Genomic DNA, 26,047 nt, shown 5'->3' on the forward strand with positions numbered 1-26,047 from the left:
ATGCCTTGGATTATCCTAGTTCCAGCGATAGAAATCCTCAGTCTCACCAAGCTCCTGGCCACTCTCACCCGTCTCCTCATCACACGACCGTCGTGCGTGATCACTCGAATTGGTTCAACTGAAACACTATTAAATGCCACTTCCAGCGCACGACATCATCCTAATGCTCTTTGGACCAAGGATCTCTCGTCTGCCATCAGTGCGGAGGGTCCTGCGTGGTCTAAAGGCTAGTCTGACCCAGTCAGGAGTGCTGCGACAAGACTCTCGCGCGTTGGCTTTTAAGGTGAGACACTTCTGAACAATCTCTCGCATATTGGACTCTGACTATATCTTTCTCGATCAAAGAACCCTCCCTGAATACCCTTAGCTGAATGCTACACCAGTTCATTCCTCGGCCAAACTGTATATGCTCGTTTATGGGGGGGGCTCCGGCTTCTGGCGGTTTCAGAAAGCCAAACAACTAGCGATAAAATGCGAGATTTTGCCTTAACTTTGGAGATAATCCGTTTTGTTGGGTCATAATGGTCAGCGACTTTGGAGAAGGATTCTGAAGCTCAGTGCTCGCAACACGTTCAAAAATCTGAGGGCATCCATATCGCCGGGATATATACAGGATATTCGGGCACTCACAACCCCGTTCCTCGATGTTACGACGGGCAAAGCAAAGGAAAATCTCAAATTCTGCTTCTCCAACTGCAACATGCGGGCGGTTCTTTGTCCGGAACCTGATCTGATTCGATTGCAATGTGCAGGGCGTTCCGCATCAAATATCAGGCAGAAAGCACGTTGAAGAACTACAGTCTCCAGGAGCACAAACGAGAATACGTGTTGCCTCTATGGCTCGCATCAACTCCAACTGGTCGTGCATGCTAATTGTAGCCCTCGATGTCTATGTGTGTTCTAGTCTGTACTACCGACCAAAAAAGTGTGCCCCGTGTCCTAGTTAGTCATTTGGGAAAATGAAAATGGGAATCAATAATTCGGGACCGGTCAGAATCACGCTACTGGAATTGACACAAAACTACGTACAATGATTTAAACTCTGCGCGGGGGGCTGTAGAGGCAGATGCCAAATTTTATTATACTTCTGGTGTTTTGCAGGTTGATGGTAAAGTACAAAGTACCGTACCACTTATAGAACCTGTACCTCCAATAATAATTGTACGTTTGTCATCGGAGATGCAGTCTTTGAGAGTATACTCGATATCCCTGAACTTTTTCGAACCAAGAATACGCATAAATACACCAAACTTATGCTAGCTGAGAAGGTGTACACCCTTTTTGGCCGAGCGGTCACGAAACAGGCGTTTTTCTACACGACAACTCCCCACGAGGGACGAAGGTGCCTGATTCAAGTCAGCAACCAGCTCACTCACTCAAATGGTGCTCCATAAGTACCTATAGCTCTCTGTTCATTGAATTTGGAATAAGGGTGGCTGAGTATGGTTCCGTCGTCCTGGGATAGTTGCTAGTCATGCGGTGAAGAAGCATGGTCAATAAAAGGTACCATGAGAGTAAAGTCATTATTTAAGTCCGGACGTACCTGATCCTGGTTACCCTTCATGGATATTGATATTGGCCTTCTAGAATCAACCCGATGGCTTTTGGGCAGGGGCTTGTAGATTTATTAGAAAGGTTATCTTGAGGGAAAATTACCTAGAACCAATATACGATGCCAGCTCTTTTTTCTCCAGATCTGGTCAGATAGACCCCATTTACCACTGTCGAGATCTTACTTGAATCGGGGTTGTCTTGGGATGGTGCACCTTGAAAACCCCCTTTCTGTCATCTGATGGCCATCTTGCTGAGCGTTTTCTCTGAATACGAAAAAACGTAAAGATGGCAGATACCCTGGAATGAGATAATGGAGATGAATTAGAATGTGAGGGGGAATGGTTCGACCACGGCCCTAGGTGTTAGGCTGCCCCTAGCAATACCTATGTGCTATGTGCCTTAGCACTTCATGTTGGTAACCTTGCGCCGTTGGTATCCGGCATTGACACATATGCCATACGGCTGGATGTGGAAACAAGTGCTCATTTATTAGATTGCCGCGGGGCCCTAGGAACAAGGCTTTATCATCAAGCCCTGTTTCATGCTAGCCAGCGGTTATGGTTCAGACCCAGATACTGACGCCTGTTGCGCCTACTTGGGACTAAGTATTTCAGGTAGGATCAAAGTTTGGTTCGTCTACGCTATCTTCCAATAGAAATGAGAGCATTGGAACATAAAGCTAGTAGTCAAAGGCTTTCGCTAGTACAATGCCCCCTAGGAGCGAAAATGAAGCGCCAATCCCTCTCCTCAGACCCTCGATCATAATGGCCCGTCCTACTCTACGAAAAAGTGCAATCATCGTTCTCAGTATTTCCCACTATTAAATGTACCATTCGTACCTACGGAATATTGTGTGCTGATCTATTCTCCATATACTTGGAGAAGTTCGGAGGTTCATGGGAAAGCCTCCACACCGGATCAATATGAGCACCCGAGATCAGTTCACATTTGGCCGGATGAGTTACCCAATCTCATATACCTCACCACAATACGTTTCTAGATATCCCCTGGTAGCGGACGACAGGTCTATTGGGGTTTTTCCTCAAAACTACGACTGTCTACGAACAACCTCCTTCAACACCCCTTTTGGAAGCAGCACCCACGGTCTCTCCCTCTCCCTCACCCTCAACCTCCAAATATCGCGCGATCCGGCCTCGACCTAATGAGTACGATTCCGACACCAGAAATCCCGGTGATGCACTGCGACTGAAGCCTCGGAAGCGTCAGAGAAGTGAAAACCGCTGAAAAATCCAACGCCCGCCACACGAAAGGAGCGACGAGTCAAAGACCGCTGAACACGAGGGGGTGGCCAGCATGGTCTCTTCAGCTGGACCCGAGGTAGAGAGGTTTGAGTTTTCCTATCGTTTGATACGTCCACATATCCCAAGTCTGACTCAAGCTATTAAAGCCAGTTCCACAACCTTCAGCCAAGATACGGATTCCCACCTGTGCTCGAGCACTCGAGAACACTTTTTCGCACCTCATCCTATTTCACCTTCAAATGGCCTCACAACTCCCGTTTTGCCTAATGATACTTCCGAATCGCTTATCCCTGGCCGGTCGACCTATTACCACCACGACGTGCAGCTCTCCCTCTTTTTGCTAAAAAATCCCTTCCCATGTACGAGTGCATCCACTGAGCAATATCACAGGCAGAATTCTGTGGAAACAGCCTTTATTGGATTCACAGCGCATCTTGAAAAAGCCCAAGTTCTGCAGTCATTGGGCATTGTGCAGGATTACATGACGAAGCACCCTTCAATATTTGAAACGCAAGCCGCCGAGACGGTTCAGAGATGGATGGTGGACATTCAAAGCGAAGACTTGACGGTGCCTTTGCCCGAATGAGTAATAGCAGCTCGAGCACCAGAGGTCACGACATGGTTTACAAGAATGATAGATAAAGTGTATTGCTTTTAGACCAGGAATCATCTTGACCGACTAGCAGTTGATGTTGATCTATAAACACAACGCCATCTCCATACTGTTCCACCCTCTATGTTCATGTGATGATACACCGCATACCAATGATAGCGGAATTTTTGGCCGGCGAAGTGATCTATAAACACCCCTCATTAGATTTTCAGTTTTCTCACGTCAAGCTGAACTGGTTGTGCGTAAAGCGTGGATATGACAAGCTGTGATTCCTCAACGAGATGTGTCTGGTCATCTCGTGTGTCTCGTAGATCAACCATTCATGATCCAACACTAGAGACTGCCGAGAGCCCACGTTGTATTTGAACTGTAGATCGATGATGTTCAAAGCATTCAGTCATTCTTTCCTAAACACAATGTAGTTTTGCCAGGGGATTGCATTTCATAATCGTATGCTGAGCAATGTTCGACGTTGTCTTTCCTGTGATGATACCACATTATAATTGAAGGAAAGAACTTGCAGTGTACTGTATCTGAAAACTAAGCTTGCCTTTGATTCTGCGAATTTGGACTTTGGATCTGGCATGTTCCCGGAAAGACTTTGTTTACACTGGTGAGCAAATATGATCACTGTTGGAGGGCTCAACGGTGCACCATCGAAGTCAACGAATCTAGCGGTAACTTGAAAGCAGTCTACGCGGTATAGATCTCAAGTCGTTCGAGCCTGCCCGGGATCTTGAGAAGATTGGGATCAATTCTTGCTGTCAGAGCATCTTTGAGATGCTGTTGACAACATTTCCTTCGGGAGCATCATGAACAGCCGGTATTGACGCACTTTTCTATATCTTATCCACTCGCATCATCGGTAATGACGGGAATGGACAACTCGAAGGACTTAATTCATAGTCACCGTTTTTTGCATGCTCGTGTTAGTCGGTGGCCTATCTACTCTGGAAACTAAGCCTCGATATTTTTCCTGTCGTCAATATATTTGCTCCAGCGCCAGTTGTTCTACGTACTCCCTTCACGGGAAAATTGCCTTTCAAACAGAAAGAACCTTTGCGCCCGCTGCTTCCAGTTCCAGCTTTACCAGAATATTATGCTGATCCGCATCTCTCAATCACCAAGCCGCCGACTCCAGATACCACTCCTTTCGATCATATGGACTCGCACGCCCTGCCAAGCTGGCCCGAATATGGTCAGAGCATATGCGAGAATAATCGTATGGATGCTGCACCGCCGATACGTGAATTCTGGGTTGAGCATGGGATCGTCCAAGTCTACCACTCTGCCCCGGCTTTTATCTATCATACACAGATGCCGCTAGCGGACCGTGGCATTCCCAGCCTCCACCACTCCCATGAAGCAGACCGTCCGCTTGAAGCGGCCTCAACAATTTGTGTGCCACCGCTGAGACTATATCTGGCGAGCCGAAATGACTCAGAGCGAGTGCCCAATATAGTTGAACGGACCCCAGAGACCGGTTTCTCGACAATGCAAACTATCAACCCTGCTTTGGTCTTTCCGAGTGCATCGACAACTACACTTGAACCATTTAGCTATAGAGAAATCCATGTCACAGCCTCTGAAGCCTGTCCCATCTCCTCTGGTGCTGGTATCTCCTCTGTTCGGTCGCTTGACCCGCCTATGGACAACTCCGAGAAACTCGACGATACTACAGTGTGTATAAGCAACACTGCACTGCTTGAGTGCCCCGTTTATCGCAAACACCCCGGGCACGAATTGAATTTTGAGGATCCAGAATATGATATGCACGAGCGAAACTTCAATTGCACCCTTATTGGCTGCGGAAAGGGTTTCAAACGTCAGGACCACCTCGAGCGCCATATAAAAAGTCACTCAAAGGAAAAGCCCCATATCTGTTGGGTGCCTGGATGCCACCGGGCATTTTCACGCCGTGACAACCTCAAGGCACATTGTACGAAGACACATGCGAGACGAGGCGGTCGCAATCGTTATGTTGCTACCCTCGACAAGACGAGCCCCGATTACGATCCAGGGTTCCGAGGAGAGCTATCACTTGATGGACACCCGCTCAAGTTTCCAGCACTTCTCGTTCCGGGGCCTGAGGCTAAGTTTCAACAACCATGAACTTTGACATGAACAAAGCTCAAGGTCAGATTCTTCCCTATATCAAGCGAACGAAACTAAGTATCTTTAATAGACTCCCATCATCCCAACTTTTCTCCTTTCAATAAAGCTGGCGAAGACTATACGGTAAAGCATCCCGCCGCCGTAATGATCTTCAAGTTTCTCGATTCTTGTCTTTGCCTATCGGAGTGCTTTGCCTCCAAGCTGCCGAAGACCTACGACCAAGGAAGCGCAACAACAGCTTCAAGATTCGAATTATAGTATCTAGGTGGGAATAAAATCTCCTTGCAATGCAATAGTAGCCGCTGATGTGTGTGAAGGTAGACGGGGCAATCTCAACGTGGATGCTCGGTGAGGCGGCCATACGACCAACGGTGATATTTCGTTGATCGGTGACGGGGTACCAGCCCTTCACCACTATTTAATTCATTCCCAGTTTTCTCTCCCTGAGTAATTCATGCCTAGTTTGCTTTTCTCTCTGCCACATTGGAAATAATTAGCAGCATTCGGCAGTATATTTAAACCTCCAGTTAGTCTGGTACCGCCAGTTCAAACACCGTTGTCGCCTCCCGTACAGCAGCGCGGGCATCCAGTCGAACGAGATGTCGGAATTTGGTCAGAATGGTTCGTACCACTTGATGTTTCGGTGGCTCTGTGCTCACAGCAGACTAGATAACGACTTCGATCTCAGCATTCACGAAATCCGGCGAGAGTCTTCTCCTATATCGGCGCCAGTTCCAGCTCTTTCTGGAAATAACGAAGATGCTGGGCTGGATTTTCCAAATGTAGCAGAGCATGGGGCACATGAGGCTCAAGGACCGCTCTTGGTCGATTGCTTTTTCCACCGCAACTACGAGGATCAGTCGGGCTTCAAGTGGACTGGTCTGCATCCTCTCTCCATCTCCACTCTACCCGATGACCTCTTCCTTTACGTGTCGGCATATTTTCCTTTCGAGGAGGTCTACTGGATAGAGTTCCGACTCGCACGAGTTGATCAATCAACCGGCGAAAGGATTGAAACCATGATGGGAAACTTGCACCGGATGCGTGAGCAGATGCTGGACATGGTCTCCCAAGCTGCTTTTGGAGCCACATCCCCATCTTTTCGATTGTCTTTGTGGCCGCGAATGGAACCTCTGCCGTATTCCGGTCACTCGACCCTCTCCCCGCTAGCAACACTATCCATGATGCCACCTATGGATCCATCATTTTTTGTAATCTCGGTGAATTATAGGTTATTGCAGCGTGACTACATTCATAGTGCTTGGTGGCTTCTCTCGGGCTTTTCAATGGTAACACGTATTCAAAGTCTACTTTACACAATCTTCCAAGAGATAGTCGGTCAGACGCTGAACCTAAGTTTGAATAACACATTTTTCAATTTCATGATTTCTGACTTTGATCGATGTATCTGTTGACTGTCGTTTGCGACATGGCACCCTTCCGTTGGCAGACCCTCACGCGTGCTTTTTGATATCCATCAACACAGCCAGATCACTTCTCGAGCATTGATTCCAGTCCTTGAGAACGCAAATCAGTCGTTCTTGGGTCTGTCCCAAAGCCTGTTCAAAAGAATACAGGTGAGATAGCTGCTCACCGGGACAATGCCGGAGCCCGTCTCGCTCGTTGCTCGGTTCAATGGTAGTTTCCCACGAAGTTTTGTCATTTTCGTCTGAGTTCTCACCATTTCGGTGTTTCGGTACATACGAGGCCCAAATACGTCGATAGAGTCCCATGGTTCGAGCCGCTTGAAAGGCGAGTTTTGGGTCATCACGATCGAGATCTGCTAGTGTCTCCAATATGGGTTGAAACTGCTCGATTGCCGGGGATTTCTTTGGGCATGCTTCCTGCTGCTACAAGAGAATTCAGTGATTGGTCGCAGTATAGAATGTGTTGTCGCACCTAGCTTACCACTGGGGTTTTGGGATCGGAAACAGCCTGTGGATAGGCCTCATCACTTTGGATAGGCATTTCACTCGGCTGGCAGTCTGCCATATCTTGGTCCGGTAGTTGTTCTGGGGCATCCATCATTTTCACTTGCAAATGTTTAGCGTTCAAGAGTATATACTCTGCCTGGCACTGGTGTCTCTTATAGCCTGTGCAGAGTCAAATAGTTAGTTCAACGCTGTTGCAAGGGTGCGCAGGAATCGTTCAAGGTGACTCAATGACCCAATACATGTTCAAGATATCGTTGAACATCTATCTTCAACTATGAATTTGGATCGACTACTTTCTGTGGTCGATTCGCATATTCTTCGTAGTAACTTCTGCTCACCGTTCGAGGTGAAATCTGAGGGACCAAAAAAAGAAGCCCGATGGAAGACTGCTACGTTGATTCTATGAAGATCACGTTGATAAAAAAATGTTAATTTCATTACCAGCGTCCTCATCTTGCTACTGTTGAACAACAAGAGACTCACGAATGGCACGGCCGTTGAAGGGAACATACGGCAATGTGTTTTCCGACCATGCCTGCTTTTTTGCGGCCTCTTCGCGCTATCTAGCAAGCTCACCTGGGAAGAAACTGCCTCTTGTGCTACGCCAACTGGACCGCAGGCCACATTGTGGTGCGTTGAGGTGTGGTCGTTGAGTCAACGTTAGGCCCTCCAGTCGGTCAACGTTTCTTCACAATAACGTATCTTTCTAGAACATTCCGTTCTCGCGCGGTTCGAACTGGTCAGGGTGCGCCTTCCGAATGAGATCCACCCAGCTCGGAATAACTCCATGGCCATTCGTCGGATCTTCCATCTCAACGATACGCGGGCAAGGACTGCTGAAGGAACCACCGATGATGTCTTCCACCCGACTGCCGAGTAGAGGTACGTTTAGACGCCTCGCGATACCATTTCCCTCATCGAGAGCCGTAGAGTATGAGCACAATGACCCAAGAATAAGCTCAACTGTTGCGCGCAAATCAGGGATTTTGTGCAATTGATCAGGTTTTGGACAAAAAATTAAGTCCATTTGAGAATGACGCTGATCATGAACCGACAGAGGAGGTTCGGCGGTGTCAGGGGTTTGTTCCATGTTTCGATGGTCACGAAGTCCTACCTTTGGGCTCAAAGGTCCAACATACACGATGACTCTTTCTAGAGACGCGCACGACAGTTTTTGTTGTGAACGAGGGGAAAAATTCTTCGCACCCCGGTGCAGAATTAGTGCTGTTATATACCCAGGATTATTAGCGCGTTCATATCGTTACCCGGCCCCGCTTGTCACTGAGCTAGCTAGTCACATGTGCCTTTTGGTCACACAAAGTTTTTCGTTGGATCGCGTACATACGGGTCACGAAAAGTTTATCTCTTTGTCTGTTTGATTGGGGTTCGTTTTGAATTTCATTTTAGATCTAGACCAAAGCCAACCACATGTGAAATTTGTCATTGTAGCGCCGTTGCTGCGCAAGGCCTGACAATAGAAATGACCAAACATGACCGGGAAGCAGTTTGCTCTCCAGTTTTTCGGAAAATTATCTGCTCAGGGCCCCTCCCAGAGGATTTGAAAGCAGAACGGGAGACCATAACTACCCTGCTAGGCGACATGTCTGGGCTGGGTAAAGATATGATGCAAGGTGAGAGGCTTCAAATATCGTGGAAAATCCCTCTGCCATGCGGCTAAACATCAATAGCCTTTGCGAAGATCCAACAAGTTGTGAAACAACTGAAAGAATATAGCAACATTCTCTCGGCTCCGGCCGGAACCGCAACCTCCCCCATTGAGCCTGCCAATCAAGTGTCGACCATGTCTTCACGGTTTTCACTTCTCAGGCCTTCAATCGGGAATTCAGGGGGGTGATGAGAATTGCACCTTGCCGATTTGTGTACCACAACCTCCACCACCTGATCACCGACTAGTGCAAACCCAGGAACGTACGCTGCATAAGGTCCATGTTGCATCAGAAAGAGAAAACAATTGCGCAAAGTCCGGGGGGAAAGACGTGCTTCGCCTACAGTCTCGCCATCGCTGGAACAGGGCAGAGAAAACAGCATTTGCAGACTTTATGCGTGGCCGAACTCATATGTCCTGGCCAGAGATAGCAGACGACTACTGGAAGATCACGGGGAATCAGTACAGTGTAAACTCATTGAGGCAGCTGGCTAGGAGAATGGGAATCCAGGTAGAGTGTGGAATGCCGAAAACTCCTTCAAGATCGAGCCGATCTAGCCCCTTGGTGCTGAAAGTTAGCCTGCCTCCGCACTTAATGAAGTCATCCAAGAATGATCAAACCGCAAACTCCATCGGGATCGCTACTCAGGATCAAGATTGTGAGGCAAGCGACAGACTAGAAGAGCCTGAGAAGCATGGGTATGACAGTGAGGCCAAATGCTCCGCGCCGAATTCACCTTATTCACCGCGAGATATACCCAATCCCAACGACATGCACAACCAAAGTCAAAGGCCTGGCCCCGGACAAGACGCGGCTGGCCAATTGAATTGGATATTGAACTGATACCGCAAATCCAGATAGTCTAACATGGTGTCTACTTGTCTAGCTTTGCTTGTCGCGTCAAGGTCGCAGTACCTTCAGTTCTTTGAAGGCTGTAATCTACTAAGGCTCCTGGGAGCCAGTCATGGGTATATAGGTAAGGCATAGATAAGGAGTGTAGAGAATATGAGAGGAGAGCCCACAAAGTGTATCCAGGCTTCCCTGAACACAAGCAAGCATTTATTTCTTTTGCTCTTCGCGCTACATCTGGTATTGAGAGTGAATTTAACCTGAGACACTATATATCTTCATTTATGCGTGAGAACCTTGCAAAGCTAGCTAAAAGGCACAGGGCAGAAGGCAATACAGCTTGGGGACCCTTTATTGCGCCCAGCAACGCTCTCAGTAGCTTCCTATCTCTCATACAGCGCTTCTGGAAGCGTTGTGTCATCAAACAAGTATTTTCTTTTTTCCTGAAATCGAAATTCTACCTACCTGGGGCCCATGAAGCGTTCTGGGGGACCATAACGTGCCAGAAACGTCGTAGCTCATCAGCGTGCTAGGTCCTATTAATATATCAGAGGGCTATAAGACTTGTGTCACGATACTGCAGAACTATGGCATTATAAAGAGAAAGAAAGTCAGTATTGAGTCACGCCAATCTCCTACGTTGATTTTACACATGAACCACAGATTGTGCTCAATAGCAACGCTGCTTGCCTCATTTGGCCCTGATGCTGACTACTAACAGACTGACAGGATCTTGTCATCCGGCTGTTGATACTTTAGCGAAGGATGCTCACGAGGCTTACCGGCACATGTGTTCGGATTGATGCCGGAGGTGCAAGAATGAGGGGTAATATCTGGTAATAGCAACGAATGCACGCACACAGCACTATCTGGTCGTCTACGAAGATCCACGTGCATCTTCATAAGGTTTGCAAAGTTAGGCCTGAGATAAGACGGTCAACTAGATTCGTGGTCATATCAGCTTATCGAAAAAATCAACCAACTTTTTTTTTCATTAATGCAGTCAGAATTCATGTCGTGGTCGTAATCATGCTCGTCGTACGCTCTCGTAGCTGCCCCTCCAAAAAAAAAAAGCGCGCTGGGCTCACCGAGGAAATTTCCGAGGCGGCAAGGGCGCGCGGCGAACTACCTGTGACAGGAAATTGTACAGTAATATGATAAAGCTCTGATAGGGACGGCGAACGGGTGCCACTGTTCATGGTGTGAAGGCGGTGAGGTCGAGGGCAAAAGACACGATGGAGCACGCGTCGTAGTGACGCTCTGGTCTTATCTCCTCTCCGGCGATGGGACTCCGAACAAGTATGTTTCACAGTCGTGATGGCTGTTCCTATGTACAATGGCATGGAATTAGTGATGTTTTCCGTATTTTAGAGCGCAATAACTTGTCCCAACAATTGATATAGTGTAGCAGAGGGTACGATTATTGTGATATGACTCACATGAGGCTGGTGCATATCGGGAACCAAGTCGCACTGTCGGAGTTAGCTCTGAAGTGTCTATGCAGACGACTAAGTTGATTTTCAATCAACTTGGCTAAATGTTGTATGTATAGGCTCATGTATACTTCTGAGATACTAAGTCAATTCATATCTCTGAAATAAGATAGTCATTCCGCCCAATTTGCGTTCTATGGTCTGATTCATTATTGCCTTTGGCAGCTCAACAGTTTCTGTGGGTTGAAATATACATGAAGGAAACACGATGAAATTGGTTTGGGGATGAAACATCAGACACAGAATGTGCCCCAAATAGTGAATATTTTGGAAAACAGAAGAAGTTAGGAATTTACAAATCTTGGAATCGAATCTTTTCCAGAAGAAACTTCTCTCATGTTTGCTATCCCACTGGGCCAGACCAGTGCTGATCGTAATCACGTATGTGTCCAGCCGCGAAAAAGGGGTATGTTTTGACGGATAAATACTTTCACCGAGATGCCGCCCCGCTGACAGTGACGACAGGGAGGCGTCAGACTTCGATATTCCCTCGATTTATTCTCGATAATGAGTGGAAGCAGCTCACCGGACTACAAAGCGCTTTTTCACAAGGAGGCCTCGCTGAGACGGCAAGCAGAGGAACGAGAGAGGCAGGAAGCCGAGCTGAGACGGCAAGCAGAGGAACGCAACCGACCGACAACATTTCCAGAGTTCATCCGACATTGCCATGATCTCCTTTGGACGCCGCTCCGAGCCCAAACACCGTCTCGCTCCACGACTGGCAAAATCCCTGCCCCCATCGGAAAATACTGTCCTGTACGACTGCTTCCGTGGACTGGTTGTGAAGCTAGGCAGCAGGAAATTTACAGATCTGTCTGCCGTTACCTACAACCGGCCGGAGAAGATGCACCGCAATTATTCACATCCCTAGTTGCGTTGGAAGACCATGGTCGACGATTTGCACGCCGACCGATTAGCAGCGAACAAGACCTCGAAACCTACGAGCGACTCGCCGTCGAAGACCATGTGCACGACATAATTGCTGAGTTGTGCAAGATACCCGAAGCCCGCGAAGAGTTTCGGTTAGGCAACGGAGTGCGGTTCGATAATCACGCCAATGCTTTGGATAAAGATGATGAAGCCGATGCTAGCCTGCCCTCAACCTCTAGACCTTCGAAGCCAGATCAATTTTGCATTCATCGAATGGACGGCAATAGGAGTACTCTGCTCACCACGGTCGAATACAAACCCCCCACAAGCTCTCCGTGGCCAGCCTGCGGAGGGGACTTAGGCCGATGGATTTCTGGCGCGAAGTTGTCCAACCTGATCGTGTGCCGACGGAAGAGCCAGAAAAATCAAGATATCACGCCGAGCGGCTGGTTGGGTCAGCCATCGTACAAGAATTTCACGTGATGATTCAAGAGGGTCTGGAGTATTCATATTTGACGAATGGCCTGTTGGACGTGCAACTCTGGGTGCCCTACGACGACCCAACCACCCTTTATTACCACCTGGGCGATCCCGGTATATACGAGATGGCGGGTGTTGCAGGGCCTGAAATCCCGAGGACTCGAATCGAGAGGGCCCTGTGTCTCTGTCTGATGAGTTTTCGTGCTCCTCTTCGTGACCAGGCGTGGCGGAATGTCGCCAAAGACGGTCTACCAAAATGGCATTCGATCCTTGATAGCGATCGCGCTCAGATCGTAGTAGTGGAATTACCACGGGGCCTGGACGTGGAAGATGCTAATTCCGAATCCACGAGTCCTGAGCAGTCAACCTCTGAGTACCTCACATCCTCGTCTCCCATGACCAGCGGCCCTCGAGTGACCACCCGAGCGGCCGCTAGCTGCGCGCCACTATCCAGTCCCCGTCACCGCGAGAGTTCTTCGGATTCCGAGGCCGACCCTACCGCATCCGCGGGACGGAAGCGGGGTTACAGTCAAGTTAAATCGTCCCCTCCAACCCAACGGTCCGCCCCGCGAGCAGATCGCCCAGGGAACCAAAGCGGGCAATCTCGCTCCCACGATGCGCCGTATTGCACACAAAAGTGTCTTCTCGGGCTACAGCAAGGCGGCACGGTTGACCCTGGGTGCCCCAACACGGAGCTGCATATCCTCGGTGGAAAGGCGGACTGCCACCCGATCAGTGCAGCTGACTTGGTGAAAAAGCTGAAGGTGCAGCTTGATCTGGATCTGGATCATAACTGCACTCCCATCGGTCCTTGTGGGTCCTCCGGCGCACCATTCAAGATTACATGTGCCACCTTCGGATATACGGTTGTCGGGAAGGGGACGACTTCAAAACTCTGGGGGGAGGTCTCGCCTGAAGCCGACATCTACCGGGTCCTCCAGCGTGCCCAAGGATCGGCCGTTCCCGTCTTTCTCGGCGCCATCAATCTGGCCCAGACTTACTTCCTCCACGGCGCTGGAAGGATCCGTCATATGCTTCTGATGGGCTGGGGTGGTGAGAGCGTGGGCCATACTACTTTAGAAAAGACCATTCGGGATGCGATTTCCCGGTCGGTGAAGGAGATCCGTCGTTGCGGCGTTGTTCATCAGGATCTTCGTCCGGACAACATCCTCTGGAACGCTGAGCTCGACCGAGCTCTGATCATTGACTTCCATCTATGCACTTTAGACCGTCGACCGCAGCACAGACGGTCGCAGGCTCTCAAACGATTACGACGTGACTCTAAGGAACATCACTCAAAGCGGGTGCGGGTAGTATGAGCAAAGGATGCTCGAGCTGGAATTGATATTAGCAGCCTAAGCTTCGTAACCTATTTTATAAAACTTGGCTAATCATCGACGCAGTGCCAGCTCACAGTGGAATATTGGCCTTCAGGTCCACGGTTCATTGTTTTGTTTAGCGAACATATCCAGCAGTCTTCCAGTTCATCGCATGTATTCAACTTAATTGCGATACCGATTAGAGGTGTGGCCCGCTTGGTAGAGGTCTGAAGCGCTCAAGGCGCTTGTCGCTCCAGCGGCTTCACCAATGCGAGAGGAGATAGAAACAATGAGTTCACGAACACTAGGGCAGCTGTCGTTCCTAAAATTGAAAACAAAGCAAATGACTACAAGCTGGCACCATGCTAGTTCATGGGGTTACTGAACTTTCTCGAGCTGCGAACAAACAATGGAAAGTGTCCCCAGGTACTGATGGCAGCGTCATCAAGTCAGATGCAAGAGCTCTGGACGGACTGATGTAGTCCCACGAGGCCAACCAGTCTACTTACTTCACGCTAGTCCATATCTCGCTTACAGACCCTATTTGCAACGACTGTTCGACTATTGAAACTTGTCTCTTCCAAAGTAATCAAATAAAATACCGACTGATTCTGTTCACTCAAGCAAGGCCATATCTCGAGAGGTCAACAATGGATATTTGACATGACTGATGGAGGTTCTCTCGATAACATCCTTCATTCGGCCCCACTTTGTCCACTTTCCCCATGCTCTCCTATGCCCCATGGGTATTCGAAGTTTTTGAATTCAAATGGCTTTTATTCAACCGTGGAAAGGGGTAGCGCCTGTCTGAGGCTGGAAAACACACTCAAATACTTTTCCATGGTCGCTATGCATAATTCAGCAGCAAATTCTGGATACGCTGTCAAGAGGTCGTAATCAATCCCCAGGGTCAGCCCTCCATGAAGTTTTCGCAGGTTTTTCATAATCAGTTCTATTACTGACTTCCTAATATCTCGGTAGTCGGCATTTGTTGAATAGAGTTCCTTGATGACCAGCGCCAAGATCTGCTTTTCGGAGCAATTTTCAAATGAATCTCGAAAGTTCTCTGCTGCTTTGATCTTCAGATCTTTGATCAAGAAGTAATCCGCTTCTCCATACATGCGGAGATGAAAGTAGCATGGGTGGCAATCAGCCAATGATTCGTCGATAGCATCCATTTGCTCGCTGGAGCCTGTTAGAGGGCCCTCGTCAGCTACTGAAGTCTTTTTGTTCACTGAGCATTCGTCCGTAAGGCTCGCTGCAAGTTCATTTGACAGTGACATTGCAATTTGGTCAACGGCATGTTCTTCAGCCGAAAGGTTCTCCACTTCATGTTGGTCTCTTTGGGAGAGTCGCAAAGCCGCTTCCGAATGCCATGTATCTAGTTCCGGTATTTTATCGCTATCGCTTGGTGAAATTTGTACTTTGGTCGTATTGTCTTCAACTGTGTAGTCTCCAGTATAAAGAAACTGTAGCATCCTTTCGACTAATGTCGGGCTTCTAGTGTCCAAATTGACAGATCCCTGGGATTCCTGTGAGTCAGGCACATTAGCTTCGGTCTGAGATTCTGCTTAAGTTTACATTACCTCGAAAGAACCACAGCATGCGCTTTGAAAGTATTTGGATCTGGGACAAAGAACAAGCTTATGAGCTGGGAAGACTCAATTTTGGCAAACTATCTTGAGATCGCTGTAATCAGGGTTGAGGTGGAGGCTTTCTGAAGATGAGCGGAACTCAGGAGAAAAAGCTTGCGATTTTTAGAGAATTTTTATATTTCTTACCTAGCAACGATATCCAGAATGACATTTTGGTACTTTCTCTGTTCCATTCTCTCTTGAATGACGGCAGTGGGCTTCGGGGGGGGTCAGGAGCAGGATCGCTCTCTGTTGATAACGTTGATGAGCTGTGTCTCCTATTTCTTCTGTTTACCATAGTTTGGAGATAATAGGAAAGACTGAGGAATTTATTCGATTGAGCGGACATACGGCGAGACAGCTATATGTCTCGGAAAACTGCGCGCCAGATGCACAGCTGCCCGACCCCGCCTTTTAATTGAATAATACCACCAAGTCGTGTTTGTGACTCACTAATAGACCGATAGGATGGATTTCATGGGTATCGGTGTATTATACATTGTCGAGATGAGGAACCATTGTGATGGCTGATATTGAAAATGCCCATTAGAATCAGATGATTGATTGTAGGTGATAACGATCGGTTGAACGATCTCAGGGGTCTATAAAAATAAGCTTCGGCGTGTCACAACACCGGACTTCCGAATGTGCCCGGAATGCCGTACAATTACTGGGGGGGATGGTGAACGATGAGTAAGCCTGTCTCAAAGGGTCTCAGTGGTATTTGACCACTCTTCCAGTTCGTCAAAATATGCTACCTCGTCTTGTAACTATATTAGCTATCCAGGGGAACAGGGAATTTTCCATGGAGATACAAACACGTCTAACACTAGAGCTGGGGAGTTCTTCGATAATCTGGCGAACGGTCCCTTCTCTGCCTCTCCTATATTTGATTGATAGTCTGGGCCGCTTATTCGGCATCCGACCTGCAAATAGTGACTGTCCTTACAATAAAAACTACCCCTGAAAATGCTTATCACAATACTCAGCCTGTCAGCCACAGTTACCCCGGATCGCACTTGGTGGAAACTGATACACAACCATGTCAATGGACTCCTCAGTGGTATCTTCTGCCTTGAGGCGATGGCTTACACTTCTTTTAACGATGATGATGATGATCCTTACCAAATTGAACTGCCCAATCTGCGCAACGGACTCCCTCGTATGTCCCTACCCTATTGACCCAGACCGCAAATGGACGACATCAGTAATCTGCCCTCCATCCGACCCTGAGGACATAGTTGGTGAATGTTCACCTTCCCTGCATCAATAAATACCCGACCAGCAGGGGTTTGACTCTGTAGTTGAAAGTGCAGATAGAAATGCATGGGATCAATGATCCCCGGACTGCAATTACTATCAGATAGAATGGAGGGTTGAACTAAATAATCAAGTTGTGGAAGGATACAAAAGAAGACCTCACTCAGCCACATAGATCCTACTGCGAACAGGTAAATGAGGATGCTTGTAATATTCTAGCGCGGAAGACAGCCCGTGGTCGACGGGTGAGACTACATAATACTATGGAGTTATCGGTGAAGTCTCAACGGGATATTGACAAAAGGTACTAGTATTGATTGGGCAGCGGTGGAGAAACAGTTGCTAGCGTGGGCCTATCTATTTCGACCCTTCATCTGAGATGCATTAGCGAGCTACCCTGAATCATGTGATGGATTTGCTCGAGCTGTGTGGCTTCAAATTCGGTGCCACTCTCCTTGATTATCTGCTTGTGCGTCACCCGCGAGTTTAGCCGATGCACCGGCTCGGATCATAAGTCCGAGATCTTCCTATCGACACCCCGCACGCCAGACGCTTACAACTCTCCACCTGGGTCTCCCAATGATCCACCACTACATCTCATTCTTTGGGCTATCATCATGAGTAACCCATCATTGGCCAATGTGGGTAATAGCTTTGCCATTCAAAATGAAACAAAATCCATCAAAATTGCACCCTCAAACTATCATGGAAGGTATATCGTACATTATTTGTCTCCAGGGCTTGTCTGTTGCCCATTTCCACATTCAATTGAGTAAAAAGTGGTGAACAGCAGGTGAGATCGAGCGTCAACAGTTGAGGTAGCCGTTGAGATAACCGTTCACTGACTCTTTTGAAGGCAGTCGAACTCAGGACTAGCAATGACAGCAGCTCAGTGTCGTTGCCGTCTATAAAAGACCCTCGAGTACAATGTCTTTTGTATTTCATTCCAAAGACCACGATGGACCCTTCCACTTCACTTTCCTCGTGTGACCGACCGGCCAAGAGACAGCGTCGGATCTCCCACGATGCAGACGATGATGACAAGGCGCAAAGCCACCAACAGCAATCTTCAAATGGTGCAACCATCGAAGCTGAGGTTAGTCAGGCCCTCTTCGATTGCAAACGAACGAGATCACTAATACTGCATAGGTTTCAGTGCGCACACCCGGTTCCCTTGCGGCGGAGTTCATGAAACTTATAAACTACAACGATGCCCTGGCTACACCAGCCCTCAAACTGCTCGACCTCTACTTCTGCCTCTGGGAATGCTACGTTGTCAAATCTGCCGAAAAGATACGACTCGAGGAAGAGCAGCGACAGCTTCAAGAGTCAAATGAGTGGCTAGCAAGCGATAGCAACATCCTTCAACAGCTCTGCGATGAGCAGGCATTGATACTGTGGGATCAAAAGCGAGCAGTTCAAGCCCTTTGTAATGGCGTGGTATCATCATTGCAAGCGAGCGAGACTCTAGCCTGCCATGCTGATAGGCATTGATTAAGTCTCATTGTTGTTCAGCGCTCGTGGGTGATAACGGCCCAAACAACCACCGGTGAAGTTCCGTTGGGTTTGGTGACGGGGTGTCAACGTTTCACGGCTGTTGATAGACCAAGCGTTTGGTTTTCAACAAGTTAGCATCTGGCCATCCAGTCCTCCTAATCTTTGATCAACTTTCGTTATCAAGATAAATAACTTGCCTGCCTACCCTGCGGCATTTTGTCCTTCCCAACCCTCGTAAAATCATACTTTCCACATTTCTGTAAATCCCCACGGCGAGTCTTGAACAAGAATGCATAAACCAAAGAAGAATGGTCTGTGCCCGTTATTTCAATGGTTGGATTGTGCTAAAATTGGTAGACTGTGATTTGGATTTCGACTTTCATGCCATCTGGCAAGACTCCTCTGGCATACCGACACCGCCTCCTTGTCTCGCTACCGACTTCGAACATCATCGGCAAATCCTCTCGAATAAGAGTGAGCCTGAAGAATATGAGACTCGAGGTTCCTACATGATCGAATGCTGTTTGCACCCCACTTACGACAAGCTGTCGGCCTTCAAGTGGATGGGTCCAGATCCTCTGTCCATGTCTACTCAGGCTAGCGACATGTTCTTCTATATGTCAGGGTTCGCTTTCCCTGTAGAAGTGCACGGGATAGAGTTTCGATTAGTGCGATTTGACCAGAGAACTGGCGAGAGGGTAGGAGAACGCCTGTTCATCCTACCCAGAATTGAAACGGCCCTGGGGAATCTCTATCGGGTACGCGAACAGTTGCTAGACACGATCGCCCGGCCTGATTTTGGTGCAAAAGGAACTAGTTTTCGACTGTCCCTGTGGCCTCGTATGGAACCTGTATAGTACTCGAGTCAATCGACACTTTCCCCGCTAGGTACGCTGCAGACGACACTGTCCCTGAATCCGGAGTTTCTTTGTGCATAATGTATTGGGTGATTACAATTGAAACTGGTCCAAAACATGGGCGATTGTTCGCAGACACAAGGAATATAAGCTGCTATTCATGTTCTAGTTCTTCTTCAATTACAACGTCATTGTAGTATTTTTGCGTCTAAACAACAAGAACTTGAATTTCCAACAGCCGATCCCTCACTTTTCTGTTGCATTGTCAGACAATCCTGCTAGATTTAGTCTCGAGGGGTGATTCCAGTCATCGAGTACGCCAACCAGCCTCTCCCTGGATAAATCCAATGCCTGCTCAAAAAATCGCAGTCGGGCTAGCTGCTTGTCGTGACGAGCCTGAAGACCGTCCCTCTTTTGTCTCAGGTTCGTATCAGTCTCCTTCAAGACCATGTTTTGCTGCTCTAGCTTCTGGCCATCAATGTGCTTGGACACACATGACTCCCATAGGCGTCGATAGAGTCCGACAAGTCGAGCTGCTGGAAATTCGAACTTGGAATCGTCGCTCTCGAGGTCTGCTAGAACCTTCAAGATGGGTTGAAACGGCTCGGTCGCCAGGGTGTGTCTTGTTTCTGCTTCCTTCTGCGAGGCGGAGGACTGCAATGGTCAGCAAAAGCGTTTGAAGCCGAATCAATTCACTTACCAATGGCACATGGTCGGAATTTTCCTGTGATTTGTCTTTCTCATCACGGATGGGCAATTCACTGGGCTGCTGATCTCCTTCTTTTTCTTGGTGTGACGAGCTGTTCGGGGCATCCATTTTGTCCGCAGAAGAAAGTAACGGGTCTGGTTAATACAATTTCATCGATCCTTAGTGTCTCTTATAGACTGCGCAGACGCAGGCGACTATGTAGTGGATTTTACGATTACCACAACTGTTTATCGATGCAGTCAAATTTTGATAAAAAGTTTGTTACTTTTCGGCGGGCTGTTGACAGTGTATTCAACGATGGAATAGTCGGTTGGGGAAACTGATCAAGCCTGATGGTGTTGAAGGCCAGAGATGAACGCCTACCTGGTGTGGATATGTATTTCAATCAGAAACCGCTTTCCCTAGAAATCCGTCAAATGGAATTCTGTAGAACTTATCGTCATTAAACAAAGAAATTCAGGGAAAAAACTGAACATTTTTGTCTCATGTACTTTCATGCTCACAAGTTCGAAAATGGGTGTTGACAACGTTAGGCTAAGCTTCAACGGGTTGACGGGTCGAGCACATCCTACTGTGACCTCGCGAGCAGTCTGGTCGAATAGACCTCATGCAGAAGCGAGGCTAGGAAAAAAAGTCCATGATTTCAAGTATAAAATTGTAGGCGCTTTTCGGTGATTTAAGGTTGAGTCACTCACAGGTGAGGTATCAGAACAGCAAATATGAGGATGTCATTGCGGATTGCATACATAGCACTCAGTGTCTCATTTTAGCGAGACGTGAAGGATTCGCCGGTGAGCCAACGTTTCTTGACCGACTTAACATTCTTTTCCCAACACCACTTTTAATTGTCTCACTCGCTGAGCATCTAAAGCATTAACAATGTCGTTGCACATAGTTGCGGTAGAAAAGAAGACGTGGGTTTCAACAGGCCCCAATTTAGAGGCGTCCGCCAACGCATTCTACCAAGCAGCGCACATAGCACGTAGGCGAAAGGATGACCCGAGAAGCCTATAAATACGTCCTCTACCCCCGGCAGTTTGCTCTACAGTTCAATCACTTGACTACGAAAAGCCGAGTAGGCTTGGGTCTGAGTCACTTGAGAAGTTCTCCACCTTTGACCCAGTACTGAATTACACTGTACCGACATTTATGGAATACATCGTGGATAAGCAAGCTAGACAGTTCCTGTGAGAGATACAGGTATGATGCCCATCAGATGCACCGCCATTCACCCCAGCTAATTAAAGAGACAAGACTTAGGCTGGCGAGTCCAAGTGTCTATGCGAAGATGCCTACGTCACAGCAGCCGACTGATCTCATCTACTGTACAGCGCGAACACCCGTGTCGCAGGTATGTGATTCTCAGCCTGACTTGCCCAAATTCTACTGATCCTGAAGACGATGCGATTTCAATAGAACCGAGGACAATTAATCACGAGCGCAAGACTCACAGCTCTTTACCGTCTCTTGGTCCCTAGTCTTGGCCACGAGATCGGGTGAGTCATGGATTATGTCGACGATGTACAAGCTAATGAACGATAGTGAACATCGGCATTGCACCAGAAGTCCCCGAGGATACAGCACCCCCGTCAGTACTCTGCACAAAGCCTTTGCCTACATACTATTCACGGCCCCGTCACATCAAACCACGCAGCAAAAAATCAGGTGAAGAAGGAGCGGGCTAACAATAGGTGCGGACATCTGATCGCGAGCTTCGCTGCACAGGAGCTTGAGAAGTCCATTCTTCATGGCAATGTGAGTGATTTATCGCATCCTTTGCTGCGCTATATCATTGTTGCGTATTTGGGTCCTCCAAATCACCAATACTGTTACTGATTTTCATGCCACTGTAGGAGCAGCCATCGCCACAAGATACCCGTTGAGAGTCCTATCGCCGGATCGGAGATAAGACCACGTCACGACGACGCGTGATCCATCGCGTCTTGCGCCTCAACCTCACCGCCCTCACACCATGAACGGCGGAGTGTGTGAACCTCTCGCCGTCCCCATCGCGAGGTCTTATCCCAGAGCAACTGTACAGTTTCCTGTCCCGGGCGGTTCATCACGCGCCTTCTTCGAAGCGACAACCGAAGAGTGCGACGAACTGGAGACAACATCATGTCAAATGGCATGAATGGCGACTGCATTGATGAAGGAAAATGTAAGTGATCTCGCCGGTAAGATAAAACCACGAAGCTAATTGATCCTTCAGTCTCAAGCGAACGTTCTGCGAACTCAATGAACAGGTAAGTCATAAAGTCTCCTCCAAGTGGTAAGCCTAAATGACTCGGATCGTACAACAGCACCCCTCTCATTCCCGCCACTCGAGTCGAATGCGAAGCGAGCAATCTTATATAATCGAGCTCCTCTAGACCGATGCGATTGCAAGCTATCTGTCCCTTCCTCATTACCACTGGCGGCATGGACGAGGAATGACTGGAATGTTCACATCGTCTCGATCCTTCTCTCAGTCGACACTATGCATCAGCCATGTGCTGATGTGTTTACCGATACAAATTCCAGAGCATAATCGGTTAAACCACCGTCTGCCTCGGTATTCGAACACCGCGAAAGAATAGGTTCCTTGTGGATCGAATTCCTGGCGTCCAATGGGTGATACTCATTGTCCTCGGTTGGCATCTCGCGTCTGTTCAGTCCTGGAACTCCAAAAGGCCGAGATATGCTAGTGGTTTTGTCCACAGCCCGGCCCTATGGAAGCAACGGCTGGAGAGTGCGGTGAACCAGAATACAACATGGCGTGAATGGTGCTGCATTACCTTGCCGAAGAGGATTGTAAATGATCTGGTTGGCAAGTTCATATGGCCACGAAGCTTAGTGATCCTCTCGTCTCAAGCGTACACATCGTGCCTTTGCAAACTCTATGAACAGGTAAGTCATAACAATTCGTCCAGGTGGTAAGCCTTGCTGACTCCTATCGTAATACAGAACGCCCTCGTGTTGCCGCCATTCGAATCAAATGCGAAGCGAGCGAATATCTTGTCTGCTTGGACTCCCTTATACCGATGCGATTGTATGCTGTCTTTCCGTTCCATATGACTACTGGCATTGACGATGAGTCGATATATGCTCCATGTCATCTACCACAGCCCTTCTCTTAATGGAGTCTGTGCAGCAGTGTGCTGAAGCGTGTCGGCATTCGAACATCGTGAAACAAAGCCCTCCTCGTGGATCGATTCCTGGCGTGCAATGGGTGACAATCAATATCCTTGCTTAGTATCTCGCGTCTTTGCCGTTTCGGAACCCCAAAAGACCGAGGATGCTGGAGGTTTTGTCTTGCTGATGGCAGGTGAGCCATACCTTTGCAGACGGCCAGATTGTTGGTTCAAGCCCGTGTGCAAGGAGAACATGAGGCAAAGGTCCCGTCATATCGGGCCCACAGACTAACTTTGCCGTGCCAGCTACGACGCGAGAAAGGAAACGGTCTGGTCACGAGTCACAGCCGAACCAACCAAAGAGCCTCGAGCTAAGAATCACCGACTGACACTATTTTACCTGGTCGTACTCTGCCTTGCTCAGCCGTTAGACGTATTCAAGAGCGTGGATCTAGCAAACGGAAACGAACGAGCGGAATGAACCAACCGGACATGTACAACGCTGCATCAAGAGCACCGCTAGAACTGTTGCGTCTTTGGAAATACGCTGGCTGGATCTGATGCCCAATTTTTTCTATCCAAGCTGGAGTGACGTGTGCAAAGACCATCTAACCTGGATTTCAGTGCATCTGCAGATTTGTCGAGCCGAGCGCGGGTAAATCTCACTAAAATCGTCTTCTGGCGCATCGCGTGCAAGCGGTTTTCTCAGGGAATGGCCGAGCTCTCTGCGTCCCCTACGTCGCCTGTCGTTGGGCATCAAATGTAGTTTGTCAACCCTCACCGCGCCCTGGAAGACATTTGGCATATCACTGTTCAGACAGAGCCTTTGTAAAGGTGAGTTGGATGTCTGCACAACTTCACTCCGAGCCATCATGCGCAACCTCTCTGACTATCCATGACAGCCTATGCTGAAATTTCCACCCCTAAACAACATCATATGATTGCTTTCGGTGGCACTAGTTACGCGCATGTCTGCTGCGGCACCATTCCAAGTAGATCGCATCACCAAAGTCCGTCGTAAATGCTGGCCGAATCGTCTTTGCCAGATCTGGTCAAGATGGCGCTTGCCAGACCCGATCAGGCTGCAACCATGTTCTCTACGCAGCAGAGTACATTTGATCGCATGGACTCGGATACCACGCCCAAAAAGCGGTGGTCGCCAATCTGAGTCCAATGCGGTTGCTACATAGGAGATGGGCATGCAATATGAATCGTAATTGCTATGAATGACAAAGGTGCGACGGGTCCCATGTGGAAGCAGCCAATCGAAAATCTTCTAGCCAAAGCCCTCAATCACTTGATTTTCTTTGTTGCGAATCCACTTCGACTCTCGCGACCGTCATGAACATAGGCATTCTACAGCAGGGTAGGAGTGAGTGACTTACAAGCCCCCTGACACGATAAATTTGACTACGCGAGGAGCATTCTATCGATCGCATCGCTATAATTATCTGAGGAACAAATTCTTGTCGAGCGCCCATTCAATGCTTCATCTACAGCTGAGAGGTCTGATCGTGGGTTTTTGCCTATTTATAGCTTCACCTAGTGATATTGGTGTTTGCATTGGACCAGCTCAATCGAATTGAAGGCTGTGTGCGAACTTTACTGAGTAAATACCAGGGCACCGTCGTAACAAGTGATGCCAAATGATGCAGAATGAAACAATGAAACCGTTACCTCTGTCACATGTAGACTTCCGGACCGGCCCAAACCCCGAGGCCCAACCCCGCCCCAACCCGCAGATGGGCTATGGGCCTACAGTAGAAGCCCCCGGGGAGTTGGCATTTGCATAAAAAACGCAGACTTTCCCCAGGTCAATTATCTGTGGAAACGGACACTAATGTTGAGAAATTAGCCTGCTTCCGACATGAAATTGAGCCTACAATGAGGAGTTCCCCTGATGGAAGTGTCATACTTGAACAGGAAAATGTGGGAAGTATATATATCTACGTGCTGACCCTCCCTGATCGTCTAAGTGCCAGAATAGTACAAATTCCTCGTCAACTTATACTTTTTCTTGTCAATTCCTATGCCATCGGGTCTATAGTGTAGCCATTGTTTCCCGTGACTCTTATTACTTGGTCGTTGCTGTTGAATCTTGATATCTTGCTTCTTGGAGTAGTTGAACCCCCGGATTGAGAGTTGAACCTCTGGATTGGGCCGGGGAAAATTTCGGGCCGAGATTTCGGCTTACAGACTAGAACATGCATAGTTTCCGTAGTTGTGTGCATTGAAATGGGCTTGGTCCGGCTTTGCTGAAGTCTAGTGACCATCACTCAACTTCACCGCCTGGCCACATACCACAACACACATCAACACCCTAGTCCATATTATCGTCCACGCTCATCAACGCTCATCAACGCTCATCAACGCTCATCAACGCTCATCAACGCTCATCAACGCTCATCAACGCCCAGTCAACAAATCCACGACACACCAAAATACTGACCATATTATATTGTTCGCTCCACGCTCTGATGAAAGATACATTCTATTGCGGCGGGAACACTAGCCGACCGCAAAACATGAAGACAGGAGGATTGGGAATACGGCACCCGATAACGAAGGTTGAATCTTGAATCTATGATTCTGATATTGGTTTGCTTCTATCTAGGGCTTATTTTATTTCTCCAATGATGATTTTGAAGTACCAAGTACTATATTAAGATAGTGCGCAGGTATTTGCTTCTCCGAGTACTCTTGATACTCGAATACTGGTCCCTAGCACCACGAAGAGGTGCCTGCACGAGCTAGAGGGGCTTTTTGTCGCAGATGTCCCTGCGGAGACTCTTGGTGTCGCAGATGTCCCTGCGAGGCGCTT

The 26,047-nt window shown here is 48.2% G+C and overlaps 4 protein-coding genes across 4 annotated transcripts; 2 read left to right on the forward strand and 2 right to left on the reverse strand.

Annotated features, from left to right (window-relative positions):
- On the forward strand, positions 1-231 carry N7506_001869 (uncharacterized protein; the record flags this gene model as incomplete). Its single annotated transcript, XM_056951165.1, has 1 exon — positions 1-231. One exon carries the CDS (start codon positions 1-3, stop codon positions 229-231), a length of 231 nt encoding a protein of 76 aa, XP_056817080.1.
- A 7,953-nt stretch (positions 232-8,184) lies between these two features.
- On the reverse strand, positions 8,185-8,568 carry N7506_001870 (uncharacterized protein; the record flags this gene model as incomplete). Its single annotated transcript, XM_056951166.1, has 1 exon — positions 8,185-8,568. One exon carries the CDS (start codon positions 8,566-8,568, stop codon positions 8,185-8,187), a length of 384 nt encoding a protein of 127 aa, XP_056817081.1.
- Positions 8,569-11,994: 3,426 nt separating this feature from the next.
- Positions 11,995-14,156, forward strand: N7506_001871 (uncharacterized protein; the record flags this gene model as incomplete). The annotated part of the gene is made up of 2 exons (XM_056951167.1): positions 11,995-12,646; positions 12,742-14,156. 2 exons carry the CDS (start codon positions 11,995-11,997, stop codon positions 14,154-14,156), a joined length of 2,067 nt encoding a protein of 688 aa, XP_056817082.1.
- Positions 14,157-14,932: 776 nt separating this feature from the next.
- N7506_001872 (uncharacterized protein) lies at positions 14,933-15,634 on the reverse strand (the record flags this gene model as incomplete). Its single annotated transcript, XM_056951168.1, has 1 exon — positions 14,933-15,634. One exon carries the CDS (start codon positions 15,632-15,634, stop codon positions 14,933-14,935), a length of 702 nt encoding a protein of 233 aa, XP_056817083.1.
- Positions 15,635-26,047: the final 10,413 nt, after the last annotated feature.

The sequence above is a fragment of the Penicillium brevicompactum genome (assembly GCF_028827555.1).
Source record: "Penicillium brevicompactum strain IBT 35665 chromosome Unknown utg000001l_segment0_segment0, whole genome shotgun sequence".
In the NCBI taxonomy this organism is placed as follows: domain Eukaryota; kingdom Fungi; phylum Ascomycota; class Eurotiomycetes; order Eurotiales; family Aspergillaceae; genus Penicillium; species Penicillium brevicompactum.